Source organism: Podarcis muralis, chromosome 10, assembly GCF_964188315.1.
Source record: "Podarcis muralis chromosome 10, rPodMur119.hap1.1, whole genome shotgun sequence".
Taxonomy (NCBI): domain Eukaryota; kingdom Metazoa; phylum Chordata; class Lepidosauria; order Squamata; family Lacertidae; genus Podarcis; species Podarcis muralis.
The window spans coordinates 1,114,586-1,140,456 of NC_135664.1; the positions used below are offsets into that span (position 1 = coordinate 1,114,586).

Here is a 25,871-nt window from a genome sequence, read left to right on the forward strand (position 1 = left end):
TTTTCAAACAAAAACATCTTGGAGGTCCCAGGCCACAGAGAGGTTAGGCTGGCCTCAACCAGAGCCAGGGCTTTTTCGGCTGTGGCTCCGATCTGGTGGAACGCTCTGTCCCAAGAGACTAGGGCCCTGCGGGACTTGACATCTTTCCGCAGGGCCTGCAAGACAGAGCTGTTCCACCAGGCCTTTGGCCAAGGCACAGTCTGACTCGCTCCTTCGGTAATCCTCATAGAACTCTAGCCCAATGGTTGCCATTAATTTGATTTGAACTGATTTTAGAATGAAATGATTTTAGAATGTTGTATTATTTTATTGTTGTTAGCCGCCCTGAGCCCGGCTTCGGCTGGGGAGGACGGGATATACATAAATTATTATTATTATTATTATTATTATTATTAAGTTGCCACTAAGTTTTGCCTAATGTGGAAATTTGATGGGAATTTTAAGCTTTCTTCCTGAGGAAATCTGAGGATAGTAAATATGTTCTATAACATCACTGGAATTTATTTCTCTCTCCCTCTCTTTCTCTGTGTGTGTGTGTGTGAGAGAGAGAGAGAGATAGAGATGATGTGTCTCATTAGAGGAGAAAGGGGGTGCGGGGGTGCAGTCCACCCTGGGTGCCATCCCTGAGGGGGGCTGACATTGCCGCGTTGCCCCCAACATTCGCCGCAGGCAGCGCCCCCCCCCCCAGTGCACCCCCAGGGAGGCTCGCAGCAGCCGGCGAATGTTGGCAGCCCCTGGGATGCGAGCCCCACCCCCAGGTGCATGCCGTTCCGGGTGCTGGAGCACCTAGCTCTGCCTCTGATGTGTCCAAGAGAGGGAAGACATATCTGTAGAAAATAAAATGGTTATTCTAATTAATGAAATACATACTGTACACATGGCTTTAAAAATAACTATCTGAAGTGTTTAATGCATCCATAGGCGTGAAAAGCACCACAGTAAAAAACAAAAAGCTGCTATGTATACATTTTGCAAGTCTTCCAATATTAGTTAATATATATATTGTGCATATAATGATTATAAATGGACCTTACAGATTAAAGCGTATTGTATGTAGTTTGTGGCAGGTGTTAATAATGAATGATTTCATTACATTAATAGACTCCTTTAAGAATTCATCTTCGTAAGTCAGTGGTGGCTGGCGGGCAGTGGCGGGATGGCATAAGAGTTATTCTCCTGTTACATTCAACTAGTCTATGTACCTGTGTACATAAATAGTTGAGCTATGCAAAGCAATAAATGTATACACTTTCACTCGGACACTTGTACATGTGTACAGATAGTGTAATAGGTGAAGACGCCTACACATATGCCCATACCTCTGAATGATTTCATCCCATGATGACCCCTTCCTCCTTAGCTGCTGGGCCAGGAAAGAAACCCGAACACTGCCAACATATGGGTATTAGCCAAGCAGCTTGGGAGGAAGCCATGGGGCAAGTGGTTCCTCTGCTTCTTTGTGGGATGAGTCTGAGATCTTTAAGAAGGACGCTGACAAACTAGAACGTGTCCAGAGGAGGGCAACCAAAATGGTCAAAGGCCTGGAAACGATGCCTTATGAGGAACGGCTAAGGGAGCTGGGCATGTTTAGCCTGGAGAAGAGGAGGTTAAGGGGTGATATGATAGCCATGTTCAAATATATAAAAGGATGTCACATAGAGGAGGGAGAAAGGTTGTTTTCTGCTGCTCCAGAGAAGCGGACACGGAGCAATGGATCCAAACTACAAGAAAGAAGATTCCACCTAAACATTAGGAAGAACTTCCTGACAGTAAGAGCTGTTCGACAGTGGAATTTGCTGCCAAGGAGTGTGGTGGAGTCTCCTTCTTTGGAGGTCTTTAAGCAGAGGCTTGACAACCATATGTCAGGAGTGCTCTGATGGTGTTTCCTGCTTGGCAGGGGGTTGGACTCGATGGCCCTTGTGGTCTATTCCAATTCTATGATTCTATTCTGTTCTGTTCTAAGTACTACCAAAATAGTGTCAGATCTGCTCCCGAGAGTCTCATATCACTGGCTAATCATTTTGGCATGTTGTACATGCTGCTGTAGGGGGCGCGGGTGGCGCTGTGGGTAAAAGCCTCAGCGCCTAGGGCTTGCCGATTGAAAGGTCGGTGGTTTGAATCCCCGCGGTGGGGTGCGCTCCTGTCGTTCGGTCCCAGCGCCTGCCAACCTAGCAGTTCGAAAGCACCCCCGGGTGCAAGTAGATAAATAGGGACCGCTTACTAGCGGGAAGGTAAACGGCATTCCGTGTGCGGCTCTGGCTCGCCAGAGCAGCGATGTCACGCTGGCCACGTGACCCGGAAGTGTCTCCGGACAGCACTGGCCCCCGGCCTCTTGAGTGAGATGGGCGCACAACCCCAGAGTCTGTCAAGACTGGCCTGTACGGGCAGGGGTACCTTTACCGTTTTACATGCTGCTGTGCGGACTGTACCGGTTCTCTCTCTCCTTTCCCACCAACCCCCTGCCTGCTCCTGTTACTGCTGCTTTTCTGCCATTAGCAGATGTGGCAAGGTGTGCGGCAGTGGCAGGAGCATGTAGGTGGTGGTCGGAGCAGCGGCAAGGCAAGGTGGCGCTTCCCATTTCACCTCAAGCTGTAAAACAGGGCATGCCTGCCCCTGGTCTGGTACACTGTAAGGCATCTTCCTATACCCCTTGCAAGTGAAGTATAGTTGTCATGTGACTTACCAGGGTCGTGTCTAATGGAAAGATCACAGCTAAGCTCCAACTGCCTTATAGTGAGTAAGACCATAATCCATCTAGCTCACTACTGACAGGCAGCAAGACTTGGAGGTTTCAGGCAGAGGTCTTTTCCTAGCCCTACCTGAAGATGCCAAGGATTGGACCAGGGCCCTTCCTCATGCTAAACACTGAGCTATGGATCCCAGCCACTCAATTCTCAGATGCCTTTTGCTTTGACGAGGAAAGCATTTCCTTCCCAGCATGGTCTTTCTTGACAGGCAGAAGCTGACACCAGAGGTGTTCTTCAGTTGTTATTGCCAATTTAGCTCCACACCATTTCTCTATCTTTTTTTATGCATGCAGAGTGTGAATATTATTAGAATGTGGGGAAAGCAGAACATTAGCTAACTTATTCCAAAAGAAAGTTCCTGATCTTTATGCTTCGGTAGTCCTTGAGTGTTGTTCCTCACTGACTCCCTTGCATGCTCCTTCCCAATCCACACCCTTTACCAATATTTAAAAACACATTCCAAACATAAGCAGGGGCTGGGTGGGGTGGGACAGAGATTGGAGAGATTTCAATAGGCGGGGAAGGATCCTAGTAGACTGGGCTTTAATAGAATAAATAGCACAGTAGCTTTTTCAAGCAAAGTAGCAAACATAATATAACATAAGAAGCTCCAATAAAATACCACACTATTTGGCAGGGGTGTGTGGGTGTGTGTGTGTGTGTGTGTGTGTGTGTGTGTGTGTGAGAGAGAGAGAGAGAGAGAGAGAGAGAGAGAGAGAGAGAGAGATTAGTCTTGTACAGAGTTTTCAGAGTTCTACTGGAGCTCTGCTTTTCAGGCGGAGCTCCAAGCAGCTTCCCACGCAGAGCAGCAGGACTGAGTTGGCAAGGCGCAGATGGCAATCACATGAAGGCACAGTATGGAGTTCTTGGGCACCACCAGAAAACACTGCAGCAGCAAGCAAGTCTACTTTCTTCCTCAGCTATCACAGTGAGAAGTCTCTCCCAGCACTTCCACTTCATCCCACAGTGTAGTGCTTGCTTCCATTGTTGACTGTGGTTTGTGCAAGGCTGTGTTTTATGGCTTAGGCAAGACAGTCACCATCTTGGCATGTTGTCAGATGATGAGGCAGATGTTCTGTTGCCATGATAATAAAAGCTGGCATATGCAGGGCAGCAGCACCAGAAGACCTCTGACCAAGGAGTGGCTTTCCCCATGCTCCCTGAGTCCATGAGACATTGCATGCAGCTGAATTGAGCCCTTTCATTTTAGAAAGGTTCTCCTGAAGTAGCCAAGAAAAGTGGATCTTTTGTAATTTATTAGAATTCAGTGTTGATTCTGTAGCTCAGCAGCGAAAACAGACATTTATCTAAGTTTCCATAGTATCTCAGAATGCAAGTCTTAAGACATGCATCAGTCAATCATGTTGGACTAGCCCTTGTATGCTACCAGTCACAGAAGCCTACAGTGTAGGATTGTACTTGATCCACAATACATACAGTTAAGGAAAATGGGTTTTGAATGGAAGATAATACAACCTGCCATCCTCAACATTCTTACTTGGAATATAAGTTCTTTTATGAGTAGGGCTTATTTCAAGGTGAATACGTTTAAGATTGGAGTGCAAGTCTCATTGCCTGCATGGAATCATGTATTTAGGAGGATAGGGTGTCCTCAAAATATTATACTCCATTGCAGCAGTATTTACACATGACTGTCTCGAGATGAGGTAGAGAGACACAGCTGTTTCAGGTGGCAGGTTCTGAATCCTATAAAATCAGGTTTTCTAGTATAGCCTTTTCTTCAACTAAGTTCAAGAAGTGACCTTTCATATGTGGTCATACAGTCTGGTCTGTAAAATGGGATGATTTGGGGTTGTATGACTGATTCTAGCTGTGTTGCATTGATGGAGATGGTAAAGGAGAGGGAATGCAAATATAGAAAGTTTTGCCACAACAGCAGCAATATATGGATTTGGCTAATAGTCAAGTACTATCTTTCATATGCCAGCTTTGGGATCAGAAACAGCTATATGATATTTTCTGTTAGTTTAGGTCCAACTAATCTTATAGGTTGGGACAGGTGGGTGGAGCATATGTAAACTACAGACATGGTCATTTAATTCCGTCCCCAGGAAATGACAGGACCTGTAGTTCTGTGAAAGGGACTAGGCATCATTAACTGATCATTCTTAACATGCTCAGCAAGCTACTACAAATCCCATGGTTCTTTGGGAGATGCTTTGGCAACTAAATTAGTATAAAACCACTATAGGTTTATATATATATATCCCTTTCATGGATCATTGCCTTGCCGTGGCGAAGGAGCTTGAATAACTCAGAGAAGCTATGAACTATGCCATGCAGGGCACCCAAGATGAACAGGTCATAGTGGAGAGTTTTGACCAAACGTGATCCATGACCTGGAGCTGACTGTGGCTCAGATCATCAGCTTCTTATAGCAAAATTCAAGCTTAAACTGAAGAAAGTAGGAAAAACCACTGGGCCGGTAAGATACAATCTAAGTCAAATCCCTTATGAATCCACAGGGGAAGTGAGGAACAGGTTTAAGGATTTAGATTTGGTGGATAGAGTGCCTGAAGAACTATGGATGGAGGCTTGCAACATTATACAGGAGGCAGCAACGAAAACCATCCCAATGAAAAGGAAATGCAAGAAAGCAAAGTGGCTGTCCAACGAGGCCTTACAAATAGCGGGGGAGAGAAGGCAAGCAAAATGCGAGGGAGAAAGATACAGGAAATTGAATGCAGATTTCCAAAAAATAGCAAGGAGAGACAAGAAGGCCTTCTTAAACGAGCAATGCAAAGAAATAGAGGAAAACAACAGAATGGGAAGAACCAGAGATCTGTTCAAGAAAATTGGAGATATGAAAGGAACATTTCAAACAAAGGGTTAAAAAAAGCAGCTCTAAAGAGACAACTTTTGGAACAAGGTAAATGGACAGAAGAGAAGCTTATGCTCTCATCTGCTATGGATTTGTGTGACACAATTCTTAAATACCTTTCTTAAGTATTAACGTTTATGTCAATGTCATTTATTAACACTCTTAGGTGCTGACTCTTAAGGGGCTCAGGTCCCTTTGTCCTCCCATAAAATATTGCCCCCCTCAATGTGAGGACAATCAGGGTCAGAGAAGGCCTATCACGGAGCCAACTATGGTGTGGCCTGGTTTCAGCTGCTGGCAGCTCTTCCTCCTCCCCCTCCTGCTGTGGAGGGGGAAAGCAGCTCCTGGCCAGTGGGTGGGGTGGGTGGGAGGAATAGGCCAAGTGCCAAAGAAGTAGCGATCCCACAGCATTTGGCTCTGCCCCCTGGCTCTTCCCGGCATCCCACACATCATTGGTGCCTGCAATCTTCTGCTCAAGTTGGTGCCTCTGTTGGGGAGGACAGAAGGTGAAGGGTGCAATCCAGAGACAATATAAATGTGCTTTAACTCCTGTCGGCAATGTTCCTAGTTTTGTTGTTTTCACAGGGGGTTAAAATACAGTCTAGATCTGGTAAGTCAATTGAATGTTTGCTGTTAGTTTCGGTGGGATCAAGATACTTAAGCAAGTTTCTGCTGCATTTAATAATAAAAAATCTGAATTGTGCCCAATGACTGATTTTGAATATATTGTTTTAACTTGATGATATTTTAAGTGTAAATTAAAATATGTGGTCCTGGATTAATGTAAAGTATACCATCATTCAAATGGGCTGGACAACTACAATAGTTTAGATAAAGTGGAGTGGCAACACTGTCTTGTGTTACTGAAGGTCACATATGATCATCCACACATTCAACATTTAGAGGTACTGAGTGACCATAACCTGGACTGCAGGTTACCTGGATCTATAGGAACAGATTTAAGGCTAGGGAACCACTTTCTAGAAACTTCCTTTCATAATAGGTCTGGTTTACACGTTGCACTGTATCTATCCTCCATCCAAGCTCTTAGGGCACACTCCATAGCTATGTTCCACACTGGCAAAGCATAATGGGATGGGTCTATGCCCACCATTGTACATGACCACACAGTTTGATCTGACCATTTCAGCAGAAGATATTCATGTTATTTTGAGCAACCGTGAAGGACAGGCCAACCAAGCTGCTATTCTATAAACTGAAAATCCATCTGTGTAAAAAAATATTTTGGGGGAAAGGGTATACAGTGGTACTTCGGGTTACATGCCCTTCAGGTTAGACTCTGCTAACCCAGAAATCGTACCTCGGGTTAATCAATGGCCTTAACCATGTTCATGGGTGTAATTTGAAAAAAACTTAACTGCATATCGCTGTGAGAGAAGCTGCATTGTGCCACCTTTTGCTCCTTGGAGGAAGGATCAGATTAAAAATGTATACAGTGGTACCTCGGGTTACATACGCTTCAGGTTACAGACTCCGCTAACCCAGAAATAGTACCTTGGGTTAAGAACTTTGCTTCAGGATGAGAACAGAAATCGCATGGTGGCAGCAGGAGGCCCCATTAGCTAAAGTGGTACCTCAGGTTAAGAACAGTTTCAGGTTAAGAACGGACCTCCAGAACAAATTCTTAACCCGAGGTACCACTGTATGGGGCTTGCCTTTTTGGCATTTAATCCTGGGGTACTTGCCTCATGGTACACTAGAAGTAGCCCCCCTGAGCTACTGCTACCTAGAGGTAAGTGCAGTAGTTACCTCTTGGCTCAGTAACCTTAAGCTTAACCTGAAAACATAACTACTCCAATCCAACTTGACTTGCAGTTTTAAAAAAGTATTTGCCCATGGCTAGTTGCACCAGAAAGTAGATGGGGAATGTGTAATGAAAGCAATACGGATAGATGACATCCACATTTCAATGTATAGGCAAATAGTGCCTGCAGTTCCTGATCTAGAAAGGGAAACAGGCAGGGATCTCCTTGGTGCACCTAGGAGATGTGGCAAAGGGTCTGGTAACTGTTATTATAGAAATTTCACATAATTTCACCGAACCAATAATATTAATTGAGCAATTTCTCTCTCCGTTCCCCAGCTTTATGAACAGCCATCCATTGGGTGGTGGGATGATGATGATGATTTACTGTTCTTCTCAACACAGCCTGGATGCCTATACTTTCTGTTGTTGGACTTCAGTAGTAGTTAATGACTGTAGCCAGATGCCTACATAAAAGACCTGGTATCTGTCTTTCCACATCACAAAACACACTGTGAAGCCCACAATTGCTGCAAGGAGGTTAAGCACTATCTGGATCAGCAAGTAAAGGTTGAAAGTATTGGTGATGTCGGTACAGTCGGATACATTCTTGTACATGAAGGTTCTGCTGAGGGGATCCACTGTTTCCAGTTTACACTGACAGGCCTCAGTGATGGTTTCACAGGTAAACTGTGTGATCTGTGAATAACAGTAGGCAGCAAAAGCTACTGCCAAAACACAGACAATCAGACTCAGAGCGCTCAGCAGAAAGTATGCAACCTGGAAAGGAAACACAATGAATTTATTTTCAGCATTACAAGCAATTTTATATGGGCTTTACAGTGAATGTTTGCAAGTTGGTGAAGGTTGCCATTTATATATGAACTCTGACAGTCCCAGATGACTTTCACAAATGTCCAGAAATAGGTGATGATTTTCCTATGTTTTGAACAAACACCAATGAGCTCTGCCAATCACATCTGAGTACCTGTCAAAATTCACCAATCCATCTGAGTTTTTGGACATTTACAAATTTTGTCTAGCTCACAGATGCATGCCATCACTTGCCATCACTATGAGCAAGAAAGCAAACTTCAATCAAGGGGCGGGAGCAGAGAAATATTCACAATGTTGAGCTGAGTTTAAAAGGGTTACATCTCCAAAGTGAGATGATTCTGAACAGTTAATAGAGCTGTGATAATTGGCTAAGGACCGTCCAACTCTATGATTCTATGATGTGAGCTATATGCTAGGTGGCATTAGAGAAGCTGATAAGTCAAAAAATAAAGACAGCAGGACGAGATGCTAAAATCCAATAAAAGGAGAGGTGTACCTCAAGTGATGCTAGAAAAAACAAGCTCATATAATTTAGCATTTTACCTGCAAGTCTAACTCTTCATTGGAGCCAATATATTTTTTGTTAAAAATAGTGCTTCTCTTTTGTTAATATCTCTCAGCTTTAGCCCCATCTCTCAATCTGTATGCTGATGATACATCTTGTAAAGTAAGCCTACTTTACAAGATTACAGATGTAATATATTTTAAGCACTTTGAACATTCAGGAAATAAGACCATAAAGAATGAGAAAAGATTCCGCCGGATCAGATCAAGAATCCACCTAGGTGAATAGCCTCTCTCCTGTGCTGGCCTATCAGATGCTTCCAGTAAGCCATGAGCAGGTAATTATATTTAACTGATGGGTGTCATTACTGTACCAACATGCCCCAAGTGTGGGACTTGGCTTGAATTGCTTAACTTGTTTGTGAAATCACACAAAAAGGCTGTGGAAGCATAACATGTTGACTTATTTAGGCACATGGATGAATATAGATGATCAGCCTGTTTCAAGACTTCACTGTGGGGTTGATGATGTAACCTGAGATGCAGTATAACAAAATCAGTGTGTTGTAAGGGAGTTGCTTCTCGCATACTGTGTGCCTCCATCACAGAACGAGGGACTTGATGAACTTCTTTGTATTCTTAATGTATCTAAGGGTAGGCCTCTTGACTTTACTGAATAACGTTTCCCCTGCCCCACGCACACAAACGTCTCTTTGCTGCCCTCCCTGCTGAAACTCACTTGCATCTGCTTGCTACTCTATGCAGAGTACAAGTACATTCTAGCACCTGAGGTGGACCACAAAGGATGCTCCCCTCCCAGCTAGGGAAGAAGGGGTGAGTGGAGGGGGGTAATAAAGATCTGCTCCCCCTGTGGATCCTGCCACCCAAAGCAGTCTCCTCACCTTGCCTCATGGGTGGGCTGGCCCGGAGTATGAAACATATTTTTCTTTTTGTTTCACAAACCTAGTAACATCTCACCAGATTTTCATGTGCAGAATAGCTGTTGTTTTGCTATTCTGCACTGACGTTACTATTTTTGCCTACCTAACATAAACACAACCTTCTAATCAGTTACTATTGTTACTATTGTTAACAGGGGCACCAGCTTGCCCCCCATTGGGGGCACACATCACATGACATGCGGCAGGGAGAAGGAGGCGGAGCGTGGTGCTGCATTATGCTCCTCCTCTTCCCTGTGACATGCGGGGGGGGGGGGCGGACACGTGCGGAGGGCAATCTTCGCCCTCGCTTGTCCCAGCTGCTGGGTGGGAGCTGGGGCACCCGGAGGGCACCCGGCGGTGGGTGTTGGCCCCCTCAATATTGGGGGGCTGGGCCCCCTAATTCAAATTATTGAGGGGACTGGAGCCCCAAGTGCCCCCTAAACCTAGCAACAGTGTACTCTAAGCAGTCATTGTACATTTAAGAATGTGATTAGAGCCCTGGTAGTTAAGACTACCATATAGTTAAGAATCCATATAGTTCAGCAGCATCCTCCCAACAGTGGTCTACCAGATTCTACCAGGAGTCAACAGAAGCAAGGCATACAGGCAATAATCCACTTGATTCTTCTTCCTGTCATCTAAAATTCAGAGGCCTGTGGCCTGTGAATAGGAAGACTTCATTTAGCCATCGTTCTCTCTATTTCCAATGTGTAGAGGTAAGTACCGCCACTGCTCATTGGGCCAAAACAGAGCCATCCACACACAAGGATGATGTTTGCTGAAGTATACAGAATCTTTAGTGAGGGTGAAAGGAACTGAAACAGCCCAATGAGGACTGAGCATGCTCAGTGGCCACGTAACGTTAACTAACTGGTGGTGGAGGAATTGTGTGGGAAGGGAAATGGAATGGAGTATTGTGGAGCAGTGAACCGGAACCCTCCACGCTGCAGCATTTTGTTGCAGCTAGCCCTACTTTTCACAGCTACTGTTGATGAAATTGTCCTGCATCTTTTAAAAAGCTGTTTGAGTTAATGGCAGAGAATCTCCTAAGTCAGATTTGGGGAACCTGTGGCCCTTCAGATGTTGCTTGGCAGCTCCCATAATCCCTGATCATACTTGATGGCAGAGCTGGAGTCCAACAGCATCTGGGGGTCCACAAACTGCCCACCCCTGCATTATACAGAGAACTACTTTCTTTTGTTTGCCCTGAAACTACTGCCAAGCAATTCCACTGGATGACTCCAAGTTTTGTATTATGAGAGGAGGTGGAAATCACTCTCTAGTCAGTACCATCCTCATCCCCCCCCCCCCCAGCAACTTGACATGGAGGAAGAGAGTCTTTTTTGTGGTCGCAGCATGAGGAAACCATCAATACAAAAGCAGTTTTGTGACCTTGATGTTCCAAGTCTGTCTGTCTTGATAAAATCCATAGCCCAGGTATATGGATTTCCATCAACTGTATGAATCAATCTTCCTGTTTGTGACTCCATTTGGTGGGGAGGGGAATAGCCAGGTTTATTGACAACATTTGAAGTGGTTATATATGTTCTGCCCCCAAACTAAGTTAAAATGTGCAGAATTTTATTTTGCAGAGTCTTTGAAATAAAAATGACTATACTGAGGAAGCTTTTTTAAAAACGAAAACTGGAGGTAGTTTTAACTGAACTCTGTACTTTTGGTAATAAGGCTGCGTGAGAAATATGACGACATATTCTTTTTAAAAAAAAAGACAGAGAAAATGCACAGGAAAGTGGGAACAAACAACTAAAGTTCAAATTAGACAACAGAAGATCTGTGACTGGGTAACTTGCAAATTTTATAAATTTTGTAAATGTTTTTCCTGTTTGAAAACCCTCCCCTCCATTTTGTCCTTTTTGCTGTGTGCAGAACCCAACAAAAGCCAATAGACTTGATTTCAATGGGTCTACTCTGAGAATGAGTAACATTGGAAATTACCCTACATTGTGGAGGGCCAAATGCAGCTGTGGAAACTGTGCATAACAACGGGGGGCTAACTTAAACTTATTTAAGTCACACTTGAAGGAAAAGTCAGCAAGAAATATATCAGACAAATCTTTAAAAAAAGTTTCTTAAAACAAGCTTGCTAACAATAGCTGTAAGTACATCAGTGTTAATGTAGTTCCTAAAAGCCTTGTTCTTTTATCTCATACTGACATAAATTGTGCTTATTTTGAAGTTCTGGATTCACGTTAGGATCGCATTTCCCATTATTCTGATAGCTAAGCCACAATTCTGCTCTGAATTAAAATTGGAGGCACACTTTCAGTCTTGCATCTGAAAAAGTTTACTCTGACAGTAAGCAGGGCCATCCCAAGGCTTTTTTATGCCTAAGCCGAAGCCCGCCACTCTTCTCTGCTGCTCCTCACTTCTTGGTGAGCTGGAGGTAGCCAGTTCACTCCGCCTAATGGTAGGGCCAACTCTAGGTGCAAGAGTAAGAAGTAGTCCAAAATGATTCTGCTACTACTTTCCCCTCATATTTATTATTGACATAATTTAATACTTATGATGCTCAAAAATACCAGCAGATATTGCATTACATTGGATTCCAAAGTACATCTATGATACATTTTTTACAGGAACAGTAACAAGAATCCATCAACAACACCCATGTCTAAGTTTCAGTTAACCAACATAGAGCTATTGATCTAACAAATTATTTGACAGGCCACTACGCGTATACCAACCTGCCCGCATGTTAAGGTCAACCATGACAATGGAATTCACTGTCAGCTAACTTCATAAAACTACTACATTTCAGGTACTACACTTCTGAAAGGCCTTGAAGACCTACTTATTTCTACTGGCTTATCAACTAGCGACTCTCTATGTTGATATCAAGTCCCTTTGGGACTTTGTGGAAAAAATATGTGTTTCATCATTGTTCCTGGCTTTATTAATTGTGTGAGCTTTCAACATGAAGTTTTGTATTATATTCATCTTTTGACTAAGGTGGTATATAAATTAAATAAATAATAGTAGTAGTAGTTGGAAAGTTTTTTTAAAAGTATTTTATTGTGTAAAGTCCCCTTAGCGAGTTTGACTCGGAAAAGGTGACCCTCTCAATATGTTTGAGAAATAAATCGATGGCTTTTTAGCAGGATGGCCATATGGAAAGTTGAAGTTCAGAGAGACAGTATGTAACTAAATGGCTGTTGCCAGAAAACAAGAGCAAGAGAGCCTCTCACTTGCCTCAGAGCCTGGCTTGTGGGCTTCCCAGAGGCAGCTTGTGGGAAACAGGGGCAATGTTCAACTACACAGACCTTTGGTCTGATCCAGCAGTGCTCTTCTCATATTCTTATGAAATGTTGGTACATCTATAATAATATTTTTTAAAAGAAATGCCTCCAAATGCAGTATTTAGGTCATCAGCAACTGTAAAACATATAACAGTGGTACCTTGGTTTACGAACTTAATCCGTTCTGGAAGTCTGTTCTAAAACAAAGCGTTCCCAAACCAAGGCACGCTTTCCCATAGAAAGTAATGCAAAATGGATTAATCTGTTCCAGACTTTTAAAAACAACCCCTAAAGCAGCAATTTAACATGAATTTTACTATCTAACATAAAATGAGAGCAATAATCAATGTACTGTACTATAAAATAACTAAAACAGTATTGTAGATGATAAAAATAAAAATTTAAAAATTTTCTTACCTGCACTGAAGATAGTCATTGCTGGGGGGGGGAGGCTTTTATCCATTTCTGCAGCCACACAATCAATCAGTAGCTGAACTGGGATCCACACAGATCCCCCCCCCCCCCAAAGCTGCTGCAGGAAATGCTCCCTAGAGCGCATGCCTCCTACAGCGGCATGGGGGGGGGGGAGGGAGTTGCACGCCCGCAAACCAGCTGGCTGGCGGGCGCACAGCTTCCCTCCCTTGCAGCTGCAGAAACGCCTTGACAACCCCGTTCTCCATTGCCGGACAACGGAAGTGTGGCACTCAAAACGAAAGTGCACCCCCAACAGAGTACATTCGTATACCAAAAAACAACAGCAACCCAGAACACTCATTTCTGCGTTTGAAGCGTTCGTAATCCAAAAATTTCGTTAACTAGGTTGTTCGTAAACTGAGGTACCACTGTATAGGCACCCTTCAAGGCAATCCTCAGAGACAGGGAGAATCATGTGGGCTTTGGGGTAGGAGCTATTGCCCTGTTAAATGTTTATTGCATGGTTTCAGGCACTGGAAGGGCAGAACATTTTCTCCACTTGTCAGAACGAGGACATCAAAGGAGAGGATCAAAGCTTGTGCACGAGGTTACCCTGAGATCTCATCAGCAGATCCATCACATGGCAGACTAAGAAGCAATTCCAAAACTGCACACACAACAAAGAAAGGAGCTAGAAAAGGAGTTTGGATTTGCTGTTTTTCACAGCTTGACATAAATACAGGCTGGTGATTGCTACATAAACATAGAAGAGAGGAGAAAGGGATGTGTTGGACTGTGAATGACATCCCACACATGTCTCTTTTTCAGTTCTACTGGCAAAGATAAAGGGGGGAAGGGGAATAAAGACTTTAAACAAAATCCTAACCATGCCTTGGTTTCTTTGTACACATGCTATCAGATCAATAATGAATAAATCTGTCAAATTTATTGAGCCAAAAAAACAAAACCCAGCAATCCACAAATAGCAACAAGGTTGCCCATGGCACACAGAAATTTAAGGCCCCATTGAGTGACAGCTATGACCCTCAGCTTGAATATCAATTACTCAGTTTCTAGGGCACGGCAAAACACTGGGAAACAATTGTAAAACTTTGCTACAGATTTGGAGGGGAACATAGCCTGAAATGTAATTCTGGAATCCGGCAGAGAAACCTTCCTGTGCATTGTTCCACAGGAGACGATCAGACTTTTCCAAAAGTCATCAGGATGCAAAATGGCAGCCTTAGTGTTATGGGCAGAAAGAGAGGGGTTTATCCAAGCACGCAAACACATATTGTTAGGGGGAAGGCACATAGGTAGAGCAGAAGGTCCCAGGTTCAATCGTTGGCCTCTCCAGGTAGGGCTGAAAATGTCCCCTATCTGAAACTCTGGAAGGCTACTGCTGGTCAGTCACTGTGGACAATACTGGGCCAGACAGACTTTGAATGAGGCAGCTCCCTAGGCTGCAACATCTTCCTCCCAAGAATTTCCATAGCGTGTACAAAAGGGACATACTTTTTGCCTCCATAGAGAAAGAAGTAAAGCGACAAAATCATCTTGGCTACTCAAAATAATGGTTAGCTACCAAGCCCAGTGAAAATGTGTGAACCCTTGCAAGAAGCTGAATTATTTTATCTGTGTATCACAGCTGTGCAAGCTGGAGCTGATGCGAGTTGTAGTCCAAAATGTCTGGAGGGCACCAGGTTGAGGAAGGCTTGCATAATACATTTGCACTTATTTGCCTATTTATAAAATCTCTTCTTCTTGGAAGAGGCAAAAGGCAGGACAATAAGGCCAACACTCTATATCTCCAGAAACCCACCACCCCTTCTGGCTTCTCAGATATTTGAGGTTAACAAGGAAGAAAAAACAGTATCAGGCAATGTACCTTGATGGCAAACTGTATGCAGGTCTTCTCATCCGGTTGGTAAGAAACACATAGCATCACTAGTCCCAATAAGGCCACCACGCAGACCTAAAAAAGGGAAAGCTAGACTGTAATTACATTTTAAGAACTGGGGGTGGGAATATGATAGGCAGTATTACAGTGTTGCACTATCGTCTCCCTGACCATAATGGCTAGGGTGATCTTGAGATAGAGAATGAAATCAAGGAGGCACCAAAAAAGGAAAACGCTGCAATAAAAGTGACACATGCATGTTCCACTTATGACAAAGAAGTATCCTAGAACAGTTAGGGGTGGCAGTCTTGGCCTTGGTGCAAGATGCTGAACAGTTGGGATCAGTGACCAGAGTGCTATCAAATTCAACATATAACTAAGTAGACGATTGCCAAGAAAATCCAACACATTTAACTTCAAATGAGGAAACTGCCAAAAAAGGGGATTTGTTAAAAAAAAAAAAAAGCTGAAAAGTAAAGAGGGCCACATCTCTTCAAAAAGTTTGGCAGTTGTTCAAAACCCAATAACAGAAACTTATCAGGAAACTCATCACCAGGGCCAAGAGGATGCCAGCATGGTTAATGAGCAGTGTCAAAGAAGTTATGCTTTCCATATTATACAGGTCTAATAATAATAATAATAATAATGATGATGATGATGATGATGATGATGATGATGATTTATTATTTATACCCCGCCCATCTGGCTGGGCTTCCCCAGCCACTCTGGGCGGCTTCCAAAAGAATATTAAAATACTATAATACATCAAACATTAAAAGCTTCCCGAAACAGGGCTGCCTTCAGATGTCTTCTAAAAGCCTGGTAGTTGTTTATCGCTTTGACATCTGGTGTGAGGGCGTTCCACAGGGAAGGCGCCACTACCGAGAAGGCCCTCTGCCTGGTTCCCTGTAACTTGGCTTCTCGCAGCGAGGGAACCGCCAGAAGGCCCTCGGTGCTGGACCTCAGTGTCCGGGTAGAACGATGGGGGTGGAGACGCTCCTTCAGATATACTGGACCAAGGCCGTTTAGGGCTTTAAAGGTCAGCACCAACACTTTGAATTGTGCTCGGAAACGTACTGGGAGCCAATGTAGGTCTTTCAAGACCGGTGTTATGTGGTCTCTGCGGCTGCTCCCAGTCACCAGTCTAGCTGCCGCATTCTGGATTAGTTGTAGTTTCCGGGTCACCTTCAAAGGTAGCCCCATGTAGAGCGCATTGCAGTAGTCCAAGCGGGAGATAACCAGAGCATGCACCACTCTGGCGAGGCAGTCCGCAGGCAGATAGGGTCTCAGCCTGCGTACCAGATGGAGCTGGTAAACAGCTGCCCTGGACACAGATTTGACCTGTGCCTCCATGGACAGCTGTGAGTCCAAAATGACTCCCAGGCTGCGCAGCTGGTCCTTCAGGGGCAGTTACCCCATTCAGGACCAGGGAATCCTCCACACCTGCCCGCCTCCTGTCCCCCAAAAACAGTACTTCTGTCTTGTCAGGATTCAACCTCAATCTGTTAGCCGCCATCCAACCTCCAACCGCCTCCAGGCACTCACACAGGACCTTCACTGCCTTCACTGGTTCTGATTTGAAAGAGAGGTAGAGCTGGGTATCATCCGCATACTGATGAACACCCAGCCCAAATCCCCTGATGATCTCTCCCAGCGGCTTCATGTAGATGTTGAAAAGCATGGGGGAGAGGACAGAACCCTGAGGCACCCCACAAGTGAGGGCCCAGGGGTCTGAACACTCATCCCCCACCACCACTTTCTGAACACGGCCCAGGAGGAAGGAGCGGATCTCAGTGGTTCTGCTCTGAGTATGACTTAGCAGGATACAACCCCTCATCTATATTCATCCTTGACAGAGTTGCCAAGGGAAGTAACACCATTGAAACAGGGTCCTGCAGGGGTTCTCCTCAAATCTGCACAGTGCTTCTCAGGTTTAATCCTGTGTGTCCTTGTTCTTTACCATCTACATGAAGCCTTTAATTCAATTAACATGATCTGCCTAATGCTCATATCTTAGTGATATCATATACAACTATAGCCAAATGGTATATAAACCTCAGGTACAGAAGCACCTGAAGAGCTGAGCAACGTATGAACCAGGTTGAAAACGCTCTGGGCTGCATTACACAGGGCTCTGTGGCACCACGGTCCTATACACAGAGGAGCCTAGGAGTCAGCCATGCACCTGTCCACCCATGCACAGGTGCACCTGTCCACCCTATTCACAATTCATGTGACATGGAGTCCACATTTGCACAGGCCCATCCACATAATCCATCCAGAAACTGGCAAGGTCGTAGCCAACTACTGATTAATTTAACTGACAGAAATATTTAAAATCAGCCTTGCCTTCAGCAGTTTCCAAGATGTCTTACGATCTTGGAACAATAAAGGGATACCTGAAAATTGCATCTCTGCCCTATTCCACTCATGGATTCTTCTTGTCAGTTGACAGACACCATTGGATACCACTCAGTAAATATAAAGAAAATACAATAAAAAATAGCCTACAAAACAGCAGCAAAATATGAACCATAAAGCAGTCATTCCCCTCCATCAGCAGGGGAGACCCTCCGGTGCCACTGCTGAGTGCTGCTGCCCATGACCCATGACCGGGCCTTCTGGAATACCCTCCCATAGTGGTATGTGTCAAGCCCTCAGGAGTGTCAGGCTCACATGCTGTGCATTCTATAATTTTCACCTGCTTGCAAACCAGGGTTTGACTCTGGTTTGCAGGCAAATGGTTTGCCCTTTCAGTCACAAACAAGGCTTAGAAGAGTGGAAAGTGGAAAGTTGCAGGCAAGCCCTCTTGGAAATGGCAAATATGGTTTAGTATTATATGTGAATGAGCCCTAAATGATAGAGAGAAGTTTCCAGACACACTATTCTTGCCCCTGATATAGAGTGGGGGGCGGGGGCGGGCATATTTGGGGGGGGGAGGTGGAGGACCATGCCAACATACACCTGCCATTTGAAGTGGCACTACCTAGACACACTTTTACCACCAAAAGGCTTTGTCATCGCTCCTAGTCCACAAGTTTTTTAAAAAAATGTTTACTCTTTCCTTTTCACTGTTCAATTCCATGTCAAAAATCCAAAATTCTGCAATACCCTTATTTTGCCAGCAAGGAAGAAATGTGTTCAAATTGCTTCATTTATTCTGACATCAATCTTTTTAAAAAATAATAATAGCAGTACCCTCAGTTCCACCACTTGTCCCCTCGCCCTCACAGTCCTATTTATGACCTTGAAAGCATAAAAAGAAAAGACAGTTAAACCATAAATTATCCCATATTTTATTCTCAAATTTTTGAAACTTATTACAGAAAGTCAAGATTTTTTAAAATGAGTAATGAATCCCAGTTCCAATTTTTGCGTGTGGTGAACATTTGGCTCTTGTTGCTTCACTGGCTGAATTCCCCTTTATTCATACTAATGGACTAAAGCACTTGATTTTCAGCATGGAGCAGTATGACAGTTTTGCCACTAATAAAGCAAAGATCCCTTCAGTAAATCAGGCTCTATTTAGCACATTAGAATTCTCCCTTCACTTTTCTGTCATAGCATGTTAGCAGCAGTCAGGAAGACAAAGTCACCCCTGAGGTAATCCCAACAGGGATGAGCTGAGCCTATTATGTGCAGCTAATTTTGCAGAAAAAAAGTATTGGTTTCGAAGTTCTTCTATGGTTGGCCAAGTGGAATGCTAATCAAATACTGGTGTGTGGGGTGGGGGTGCTGCAGCGAGGGGAGGGGGCAGAGCGCACTTGAGTGGGATGTTGCTAAAACAAGCATGCTGATATTTTAACAATGCTGCCTCTGTGTTCTGCTTCACTGCCAAGAAAGGAACCATTGCTCACTTCTGCCTTAATAAGCAGACGCCAGAGAGGAGCACAATCTGCTCTAGAATACATATTGTTTTCAGAGTCAGACATATGATATCTTAATTTTCCCCTTTGTAATGCTGCTTGTTTGGTCTTTTTGGTTTAAAAGTCAGTTAGCAAAATTAAGCAGGGTGCTTTCAGATACAAAGTATTTTCAGAATTTTGTTCCTTTATGCTGAAATCACAGATATGTCTGGAATCTAGTATGTCACTATCACAACATATACATATTTAACTTCTAGTTGCTTGGGGGATGAGGCTAAAACAAATTTTAGTACACATATGCACCATAATGTAGTAGTAGTAGTAGTAGTAGTAGTAGTAGTAGTAGTAGTAGTATGCACCCAAATTTCCCCAAGACAAAAACAGGACCAGGCTTTACCAAGGACAGGCATTAGAAAACACAGAGAGCTAGAGGTGACAAGAGGCATGGAGGAGAACAGAGAGAGAGAGAGAGAGGTCAAGATTGTCAGAAAGGTTTGAAGATGTGGTCTTGGGTATATTCCCAATTAAATTAAATTGCTAAATGGCAGTACATTTCCAAAACTTTAGTCTTATCCAGCCCTTTTGGCACAGCTAGGGGAGCATGGCTTGGGCACCGAGTCTCAACTGAAAGTTGCCCAAGACCCAGTCCTGGTCTACATTTTGAGGAAAAAACTGGCTTAGTGGTTTGCCTGTCCATTTTGTTTCATAACTTTTCTTCTAGGAGAGCTAGATTCTCTCTCTCTCTCTCTCTCTCTCTCTCTCTCTCTCTCTTTAAATGAAAGCTCAGCGCCTGGACAGCCCCATGCATGCATTTGCACCATTATAATCCAGCCCTTTCTCATTTCTATTTCTCATTATACTCTACCTCACAGGCTTAGAACAATGAACATTTCGTACAAAGATTACCATAATAAAGGACAAAAGTGGTAAGGACCTAACAGAAGCAGAAGACATCAAGAAGAGGTGGCAAGAATACACGGAGGAATTATACCAGAAAGATATGGATGTCTCGTACACCCCAGGTAGTGTGGTTGCTGACCTTGAGCCAGACATCCTGGAGAGTGAAGTCAAATGGGCCTTAGAAAGCACTGCAAATAACAAGGCCAGTGGAAGTGATGGTATTCCAGCTGAACTATTTAAAATTTAAAAAGATGATACTATCAAGGTGCTACACTTAATATGCCAGCAAGTTTGGAAAACTCAGCAGTGGCCAGAGGATTGGAGAAGATTAGTCTACATCCCAATCCCAAGAAGGGCAGTGCCAAAGAATACTCCAACTACCGCACAATTGCACTCATTTCACACGCTAGCAAGTTTATGCTTAAAATTCTACAAGGAAGGCTCAAGCAGTATGTGGACCGCGAACTCCCAGAAGTGCAAGCTGGATTTTGAAGGGGCAGAGGAACCAGAGACCAAATTGCAAACATGCGCTGGATTATGGAGAAAGCTAGAGAGTTCCAGAAAGACATCTACTTCTGCTTCATTGACTATGCAAAAGCCTTTGACTGTGTCGACCGCAGCAAATTATGGCAAGTTCTTAAAGAAATGGGAGTGCCTGATCACCTCATCTGTCTCCTGAGAAATCTCTATGTGGGACAAGAAGCTACAGTTAGAACTGGACATGGAATAACTGATTGGTTCAAAATTGGGGAGGGAGTATGACAAGGCTGTATATTGTCTCCCTGCTTGTTTTACTTATATGCAGAATTCATCATGAGAAAGGCTGGGCTGGATGAATCTCAAGCCGGAATTAAGATTGCCGGAAGAAGTATTAACCACCTCAGATATGCAGATGACACAACCTTGATGGCAGAAAGTGAGGAGGAATTAAAGAACCTTTTAATGAGGGTGAAAGAGGAGAGCGCAAAACATCAAAAAAATGAAGATCATGGCCACTGGTCCCATTACCTCCTGCCAAATAGAAGGGGAAGAAATGGAGGCAGTGAGAGATTTTACTTTCTTGGGTTCCATGATCACTGCAGATGTGACAGCAGTCACGAAATTAAAAGACGCCTGCTTCTTGGGAGAAAAGCAATGACAAACCGAGACAGCATCTTAAAAAGCAGGGACATCACCTTGCCAACAAAGGTCTATATAGTTAAACCTATGGTTTTCCCAGTAGTGATATATGGAAGTGAGAGCTGGACCATAAAGAAAGCTGATTGCCGAAGAATTGAGGCTTTTGAATTCTGGTGCTGGAGGAGACTCTTGAGACTCCCATGGACTGCAAGAAGATCAAACCTATCCATTCTTAAGGAAATCAGCCCTGAGTGCTCACTGGAACGACAGATCTTGAAGCTGAGGCTCCAATATTTTGGCCACCTCATAAGAAGAGAAGACTCCCTGGAAAAGACCCTGATGTTGGGAAAGATGGAGGGCACAAGGAGAAGGGGACGACAGAGGACGAGATGGTTGAACAGTGTTCTCTAAACTACCAACATGAGTTTGACCAAACTGCAGGAGACAGTGGAAGACAGGAGTGCCTGGCGTGCTCTGGTCCAGGGGGTCACGAAGAGTCGGACACGACTAAACGGCTAAACAACAACAATCCAGCTCTTTGAGCCAGTCATTATTTCTCATTATACTCTACCTCACAGGCTTTGAACAATGAAAGCAGGAGAGCCATGCAGCAAACCACCTTGAGCTCCTATAATTAAGATATAAATGTGACAACCAAATCAACCCATATATCCCCCCCCCCCCGACAATTAGACAATTCACACACTCAGCTGTGAATCATCACATCTCAAGTAATCCAGTGACATACATGCAAGTGTATACACACAGCCTTGAATTTGGGTGATAATCTAATTCACTCCCTACTACTGCTGGATCAAGAGTTCTTGATTGAAAATAGAAAACATTTGGATATTTTAACTAAAGAACTTATTGTACTTTAATACTCTGTTCAGAGACTGTAAAACCTAAATTGGCTAGGAAGTGGAATTGATTTTAAATGTCTATATTGCATCAGCAGCATTCACAATTGGCACAAATTGAGGAGAGGGGCTGAGGCATTTTCAGCATCATTTATAGGAAACAATATAAGAGCACAAGAGCCCTGTTAGAACAGATCACTGTCCCATCATAGAATCACAAAATTGTAGTGTTGGAAGGGACTCAGAGGGTCATCTAGTCCAACCCCTTGCAACACAGGAATGTCAGCTAAATCATACATGACCTCTGCTTAAAAACCTCAAAGGAAGGAGAGCATCCTGTTTTCAAAGTAGATCATGAAGGCAACAGAGCCCTTCCTACACTTTACACTAAGTCAGACCATGGTTGCATCTAGATCTGCACTTTACACTGACTGCCAGAAGCTGACTAGGGTTTTGGATAAGGTTATTCCCCCACCCCACCAGGATCAGGAGATGTGAGGAAATGAACCTGGGACTTTCAGAAGCAAAGTACATATTCTGCAACTGAGTTACATCCTAGTCATAGAGATGGCACTGATTCAGTGTCCTTGCATTCACATAGTCTCACATAGTCTCACATGGTGGATGGAGGGCTGAACATGGACAAGGCTGAAATATGCACTCAGTCAGATTTGCCCTGTGATCTTGGGCAATCACAATTCCTCAGTTGAATCTGTTTCACAGAACTATTGCAAAGATAATTAAAATGAGAAAGGGCAACCCAATCTACTTTGCATGGTTGCAGACTAAAATGTGGTATAGGAAGGAAGGAAGGAAGGAAGGGAAAGAGATGTGTGCAACTAAGTTTTACTCAAGGGTAGATCTATTGAAATCAATGGCCTTAACCATGTTCATGGGTGTAATCTGAAAAAAACTTAACTGCATATCTCTGTGAGAGAGGCTGCATTGTGCCACCTTTTGCTCCTTGGAGGAAGGATCAGATTAAAAACATATACAGTGGTACCTCGGGTTACATACGCTTCAGGTTACAGACTCCGCTAACCCAGAAATAGTACTGTCAGGGGCTCAGGAGCAGAGGCACAGGGGAGAGAGGAAATGGAGAGCGAGGGGAGGAATCTGAGGGCAGCGGAGGGCAGAATGACAGTGACCCGAGAGATTCCATGAGCCTCTCCAGTGAATCAGAAGATTCCCAGAAGGGGGCGCCGATGGCCAGGGCAAGGGGGGTCCCAGGGGGGACACACCAGAAGCAGGGGGCCAGCGGAGACTCCCAAAGCAGTAGCTGGAAATCAGGGCCAGCTTCCCCACCAGAGCGTAGTGGGGAGGAAGAGCCCCATAGGTCAGAGTCAGCGTCTCCTCCGGCAAGCAGGGAGGCGGAGTCAGGCCCAGCTAGCGTCCCCGAAGAGGGGAGCAGCGACAGGAGCAGTATAACGGTCAGAAGGAAGGTGGCAGGCTGGGCGCGCGCGCCAAGTTCAAATGTACAGACGCGCGGGACAGCAGGAAGCCCGGATTGGGAACCAGGTCCTAAAGCCCGCCGGAGGGAGGGGGAAGACTCGGGGGACTCAGCGTCAGAAGAGTCTAGAAAGGGGAAAACCTCGGCGGACAGGCGGACCCAGAGGAGGAAAGAACAAAGGAAGAGGTGGAGCAAGGCTAGGGTGTTAAACTGGTGTCTGGGGGGAGGAGACTCAGACGGAGCTTCGGCGGTCTAGGGTTTAAGACGTAGAGCTGCGCGCCGTGGCTGTAAATGAGAAACTGAACTTCAATAAAGACTATTTTATGTAACAACGGACTGGCGTTGGTCCTCTGTGAGCTGGGACCTGAGGCAGCTCTGACAAGTACCTTGGGTTAAGAACTTTGCTTCAGGATGATAAGAGAAATCGCGCGACTGCAGCGGGAGGCCCCATTAGCTAAAGTGGTACCTCAGGTTAAGAAGGGACCTCTGGAACGAATTAAGTACGTAACCAGAGGTACCACTGTACAACATGCCATTCTCCAACATAGCCAAGAATCAGGGAAAATGGGCAATATTGTACTGTTATGCAAACAGGATACGGCTGGATTATCAGCGTTTCCCACTGAATTTCTGGCACTTGAAAAGGAGTGCTGGGACGAACAGGGCCACATTCAGGACTCACTCCAATTTTGCCCAAGTTTATGCCCTTTATCTTTTCATTCAGGCTTCCTGAGGGCCTAAGTGAGGCAACACCCTCCAAAATGGATGCAAGGGTGTGGATGGCACAAGCAGGGGGGCAAGCTGGAGGAAAGACGGGCACTCCACCCCACCATGGCAAACTTGGTGGGCCTTCAGCTAATATAAATAGTAAACTCAGTAGTATATGGCACATGGAGAATCCATTGAATTTTAAAACAATGTGAGTGTGGTGGGCCCTGATGATCTATTTGTAAAATTCAGAATCATCAGCCTCCAGAATCTGGCAGGAACTCACTTGGAACGAGCACTGAACAAAACATTAAAAAATGCATCATACAGCAAAGTATCTCAAGAGACAAGGCTTCACATGGCCTAATTCCCCCCTCTCTATTTCATTAACAGCAAATCAGCTGTGAAACACAACCCATGACTGGAATGAGCGCGCACGCCTTTGCTGGGTTCGCGCTGTCTGTCCCCGCGGACCACGTGTTTTACATGATCACAAATAGCCTTGCCAGTCTGCTACTGTCTGCTACAAGGTATGGCAAGGCAGCGTGTCGCTGGGCGAGTCCGAATTTCCGGGATTGGCGCATATCCCCGTCCTTCCCCTCCCCCTAAACTCGCTTATTTGCATTTCAAATTTAACCCTTCGGCTCGGCAAGAGCCAAAGTGCCCTCGGCTGTGGCAAAGGAGGCTTGGGCGAAGCGCAAAACAGATCAGACAGTTCTTTAGAAAAGACCAACAACTCATCGCAGCGTGAAAGCAACAGGAGCATTCATGCACTTCTCCTCTGTCATTTCGGATCAAAACGTTAATTCTCGTCCCTTGCCTCTCATTCCCTTTCCCTTGGCAAGGGTACAGGCGTGCATGTGCCAGAACCACATATAACCCCCACCTTTCAGCCATGGAGCAATCCTTGCACTGCAATCCAAATCTAGAAGTCTGCTAAACGATGCACGCAGCAAATCTAAGGGTGTTACTTCCCCGTCTTCCCAGCTTCCTATGATGTTTGCTCTAAAGTAACACGTTATTTCCACTTCCTTTTTTGCATGTAAAATGGATACAAACAACCACTGCAGGGCAGCTGTTGTTGTTGCTGTTGTTAAAGGTTAGCTGAGCTCCAGCCCGAGCCGCGTCTCGAGGGCCGCGCGGGCAGCTGGTTAGTCGGGGCGTTAGGGCGCGTTTCGTGCGCGCGCGCGGGCCGAGGCGCTCCGCAGGGAGAAACAGACGGCGATGCTTACGAGGAGGCCCGCCCAGTACGGCGTGTCTCTGACCAGCAGGGACGAGCTGACGCCGGCCATGAGGAAGCCCAGCACCGCCACCGCGGCGCCCAGAGCCAGCTGCCCCAGGGCCGCCAGCAGCGGGAAGCGGCAGCCGCAGCACGGGCGCGGATCCCCGCGGCTCTCCTTCGCCTGCCGGGCCGCTCCTCCGCGCTCGCCGCCTCCCTCCGGCCCGGCCTGCCCAGGGGCCGCCGTCTCTTCTTTGCCCATGCTGCTCAGCTGCCGGGAGGACGCCAAAGAACCAGGCCGGCGGCGGGCGGGCGGGCGCGCCTCTCCTTCGGGGCTGCCGGCCGACGCGTCTCTGGCATTTGACTCGCGGAGGCTGCACAAATATGGAAAACATTGGGAGCTTCCAGGCGCCACATATAGCCCGGAGAAGAGGGGGGATCCGAGGGGGTAGCGGACTGCCAACCGCCTGCGCCGGCCGACCGACCGACCGCCGGCTCCGACGTGCCCGAGGGAGCTTTGCACGTGAGAATGGAGGCGACTT

The 25,871-nt window shown here is 45.2% G+C and overlaps 1 protein-coding gene across 3 annotated transcripts; it reads right to left on the reverse strand.

Moving 5' to 3' along the window:
* Window positions 1-882: 882 nt before the first annotated feature.
* On the reverse strand, window positions 883-25,871 carry SSPN (sarcospan). Of its 3 annotated transcripts, none has more exons than XM_077935654.1 (3): window positions 25,343-25,871; window positions 15,196-15,282; window positions 883-8,134 (listed from the first exon to the last, which is right to left on the reverse strand). In XM_077935654.1, the coding sequence occupies exons 1-3, from the start codon at window positions 25,589-25,591 to the stop codon at window positions 7,769-7,771; spliced, it is 702 nt and encodes a 233-aa protein (XP_077791780.1). In that variant the 5' UTR covers window positions 25,592-25,871; the 3' UTR covers window positions 883-7,768. The 3 variants fall into 3 exon arrangements, with proteins under 3 accessions (XP_077791780.1, XP_077791778.1, XP_077791779.1); XM_077935652.1 differs by lacking the exon at window positions 25,343-25,871 and adding an exon at window positions 24,997-25,286; XM_077935653.1 differs by lacking the exon at window positions 25,343-25,871 and adding an exon at window positions 18,406-18,424.

What these genes read in the sequence shown, in the direction of transcription:
- SSPN (XM_077935654.1), bottom strand. Translation starts at nt 25,591, where the DNA reads ATGGGCAAAGAAGAGACGGCGGCCCCTGGGCAGGCCGGGCCGGAGGGA. An exon ending in CGTACTGGGCGGGCCTCCTC is followed by an intron (nt 15,283 to 25,342) that starts GTAAGCATCGCC and finishes TCCCTTTTTTAG; the next exon opens with GTCTGCGTGGTGGCCTTATT. An exon ending in GCATACAGTTTGCCATCAAG is followed by an intron (nt 8,135 to 15,195) that starts GTACATTGCCTG and finishes TTTCCTTTCCAG; the next exon opens with GTTGCATACTTTCTGCTGAG.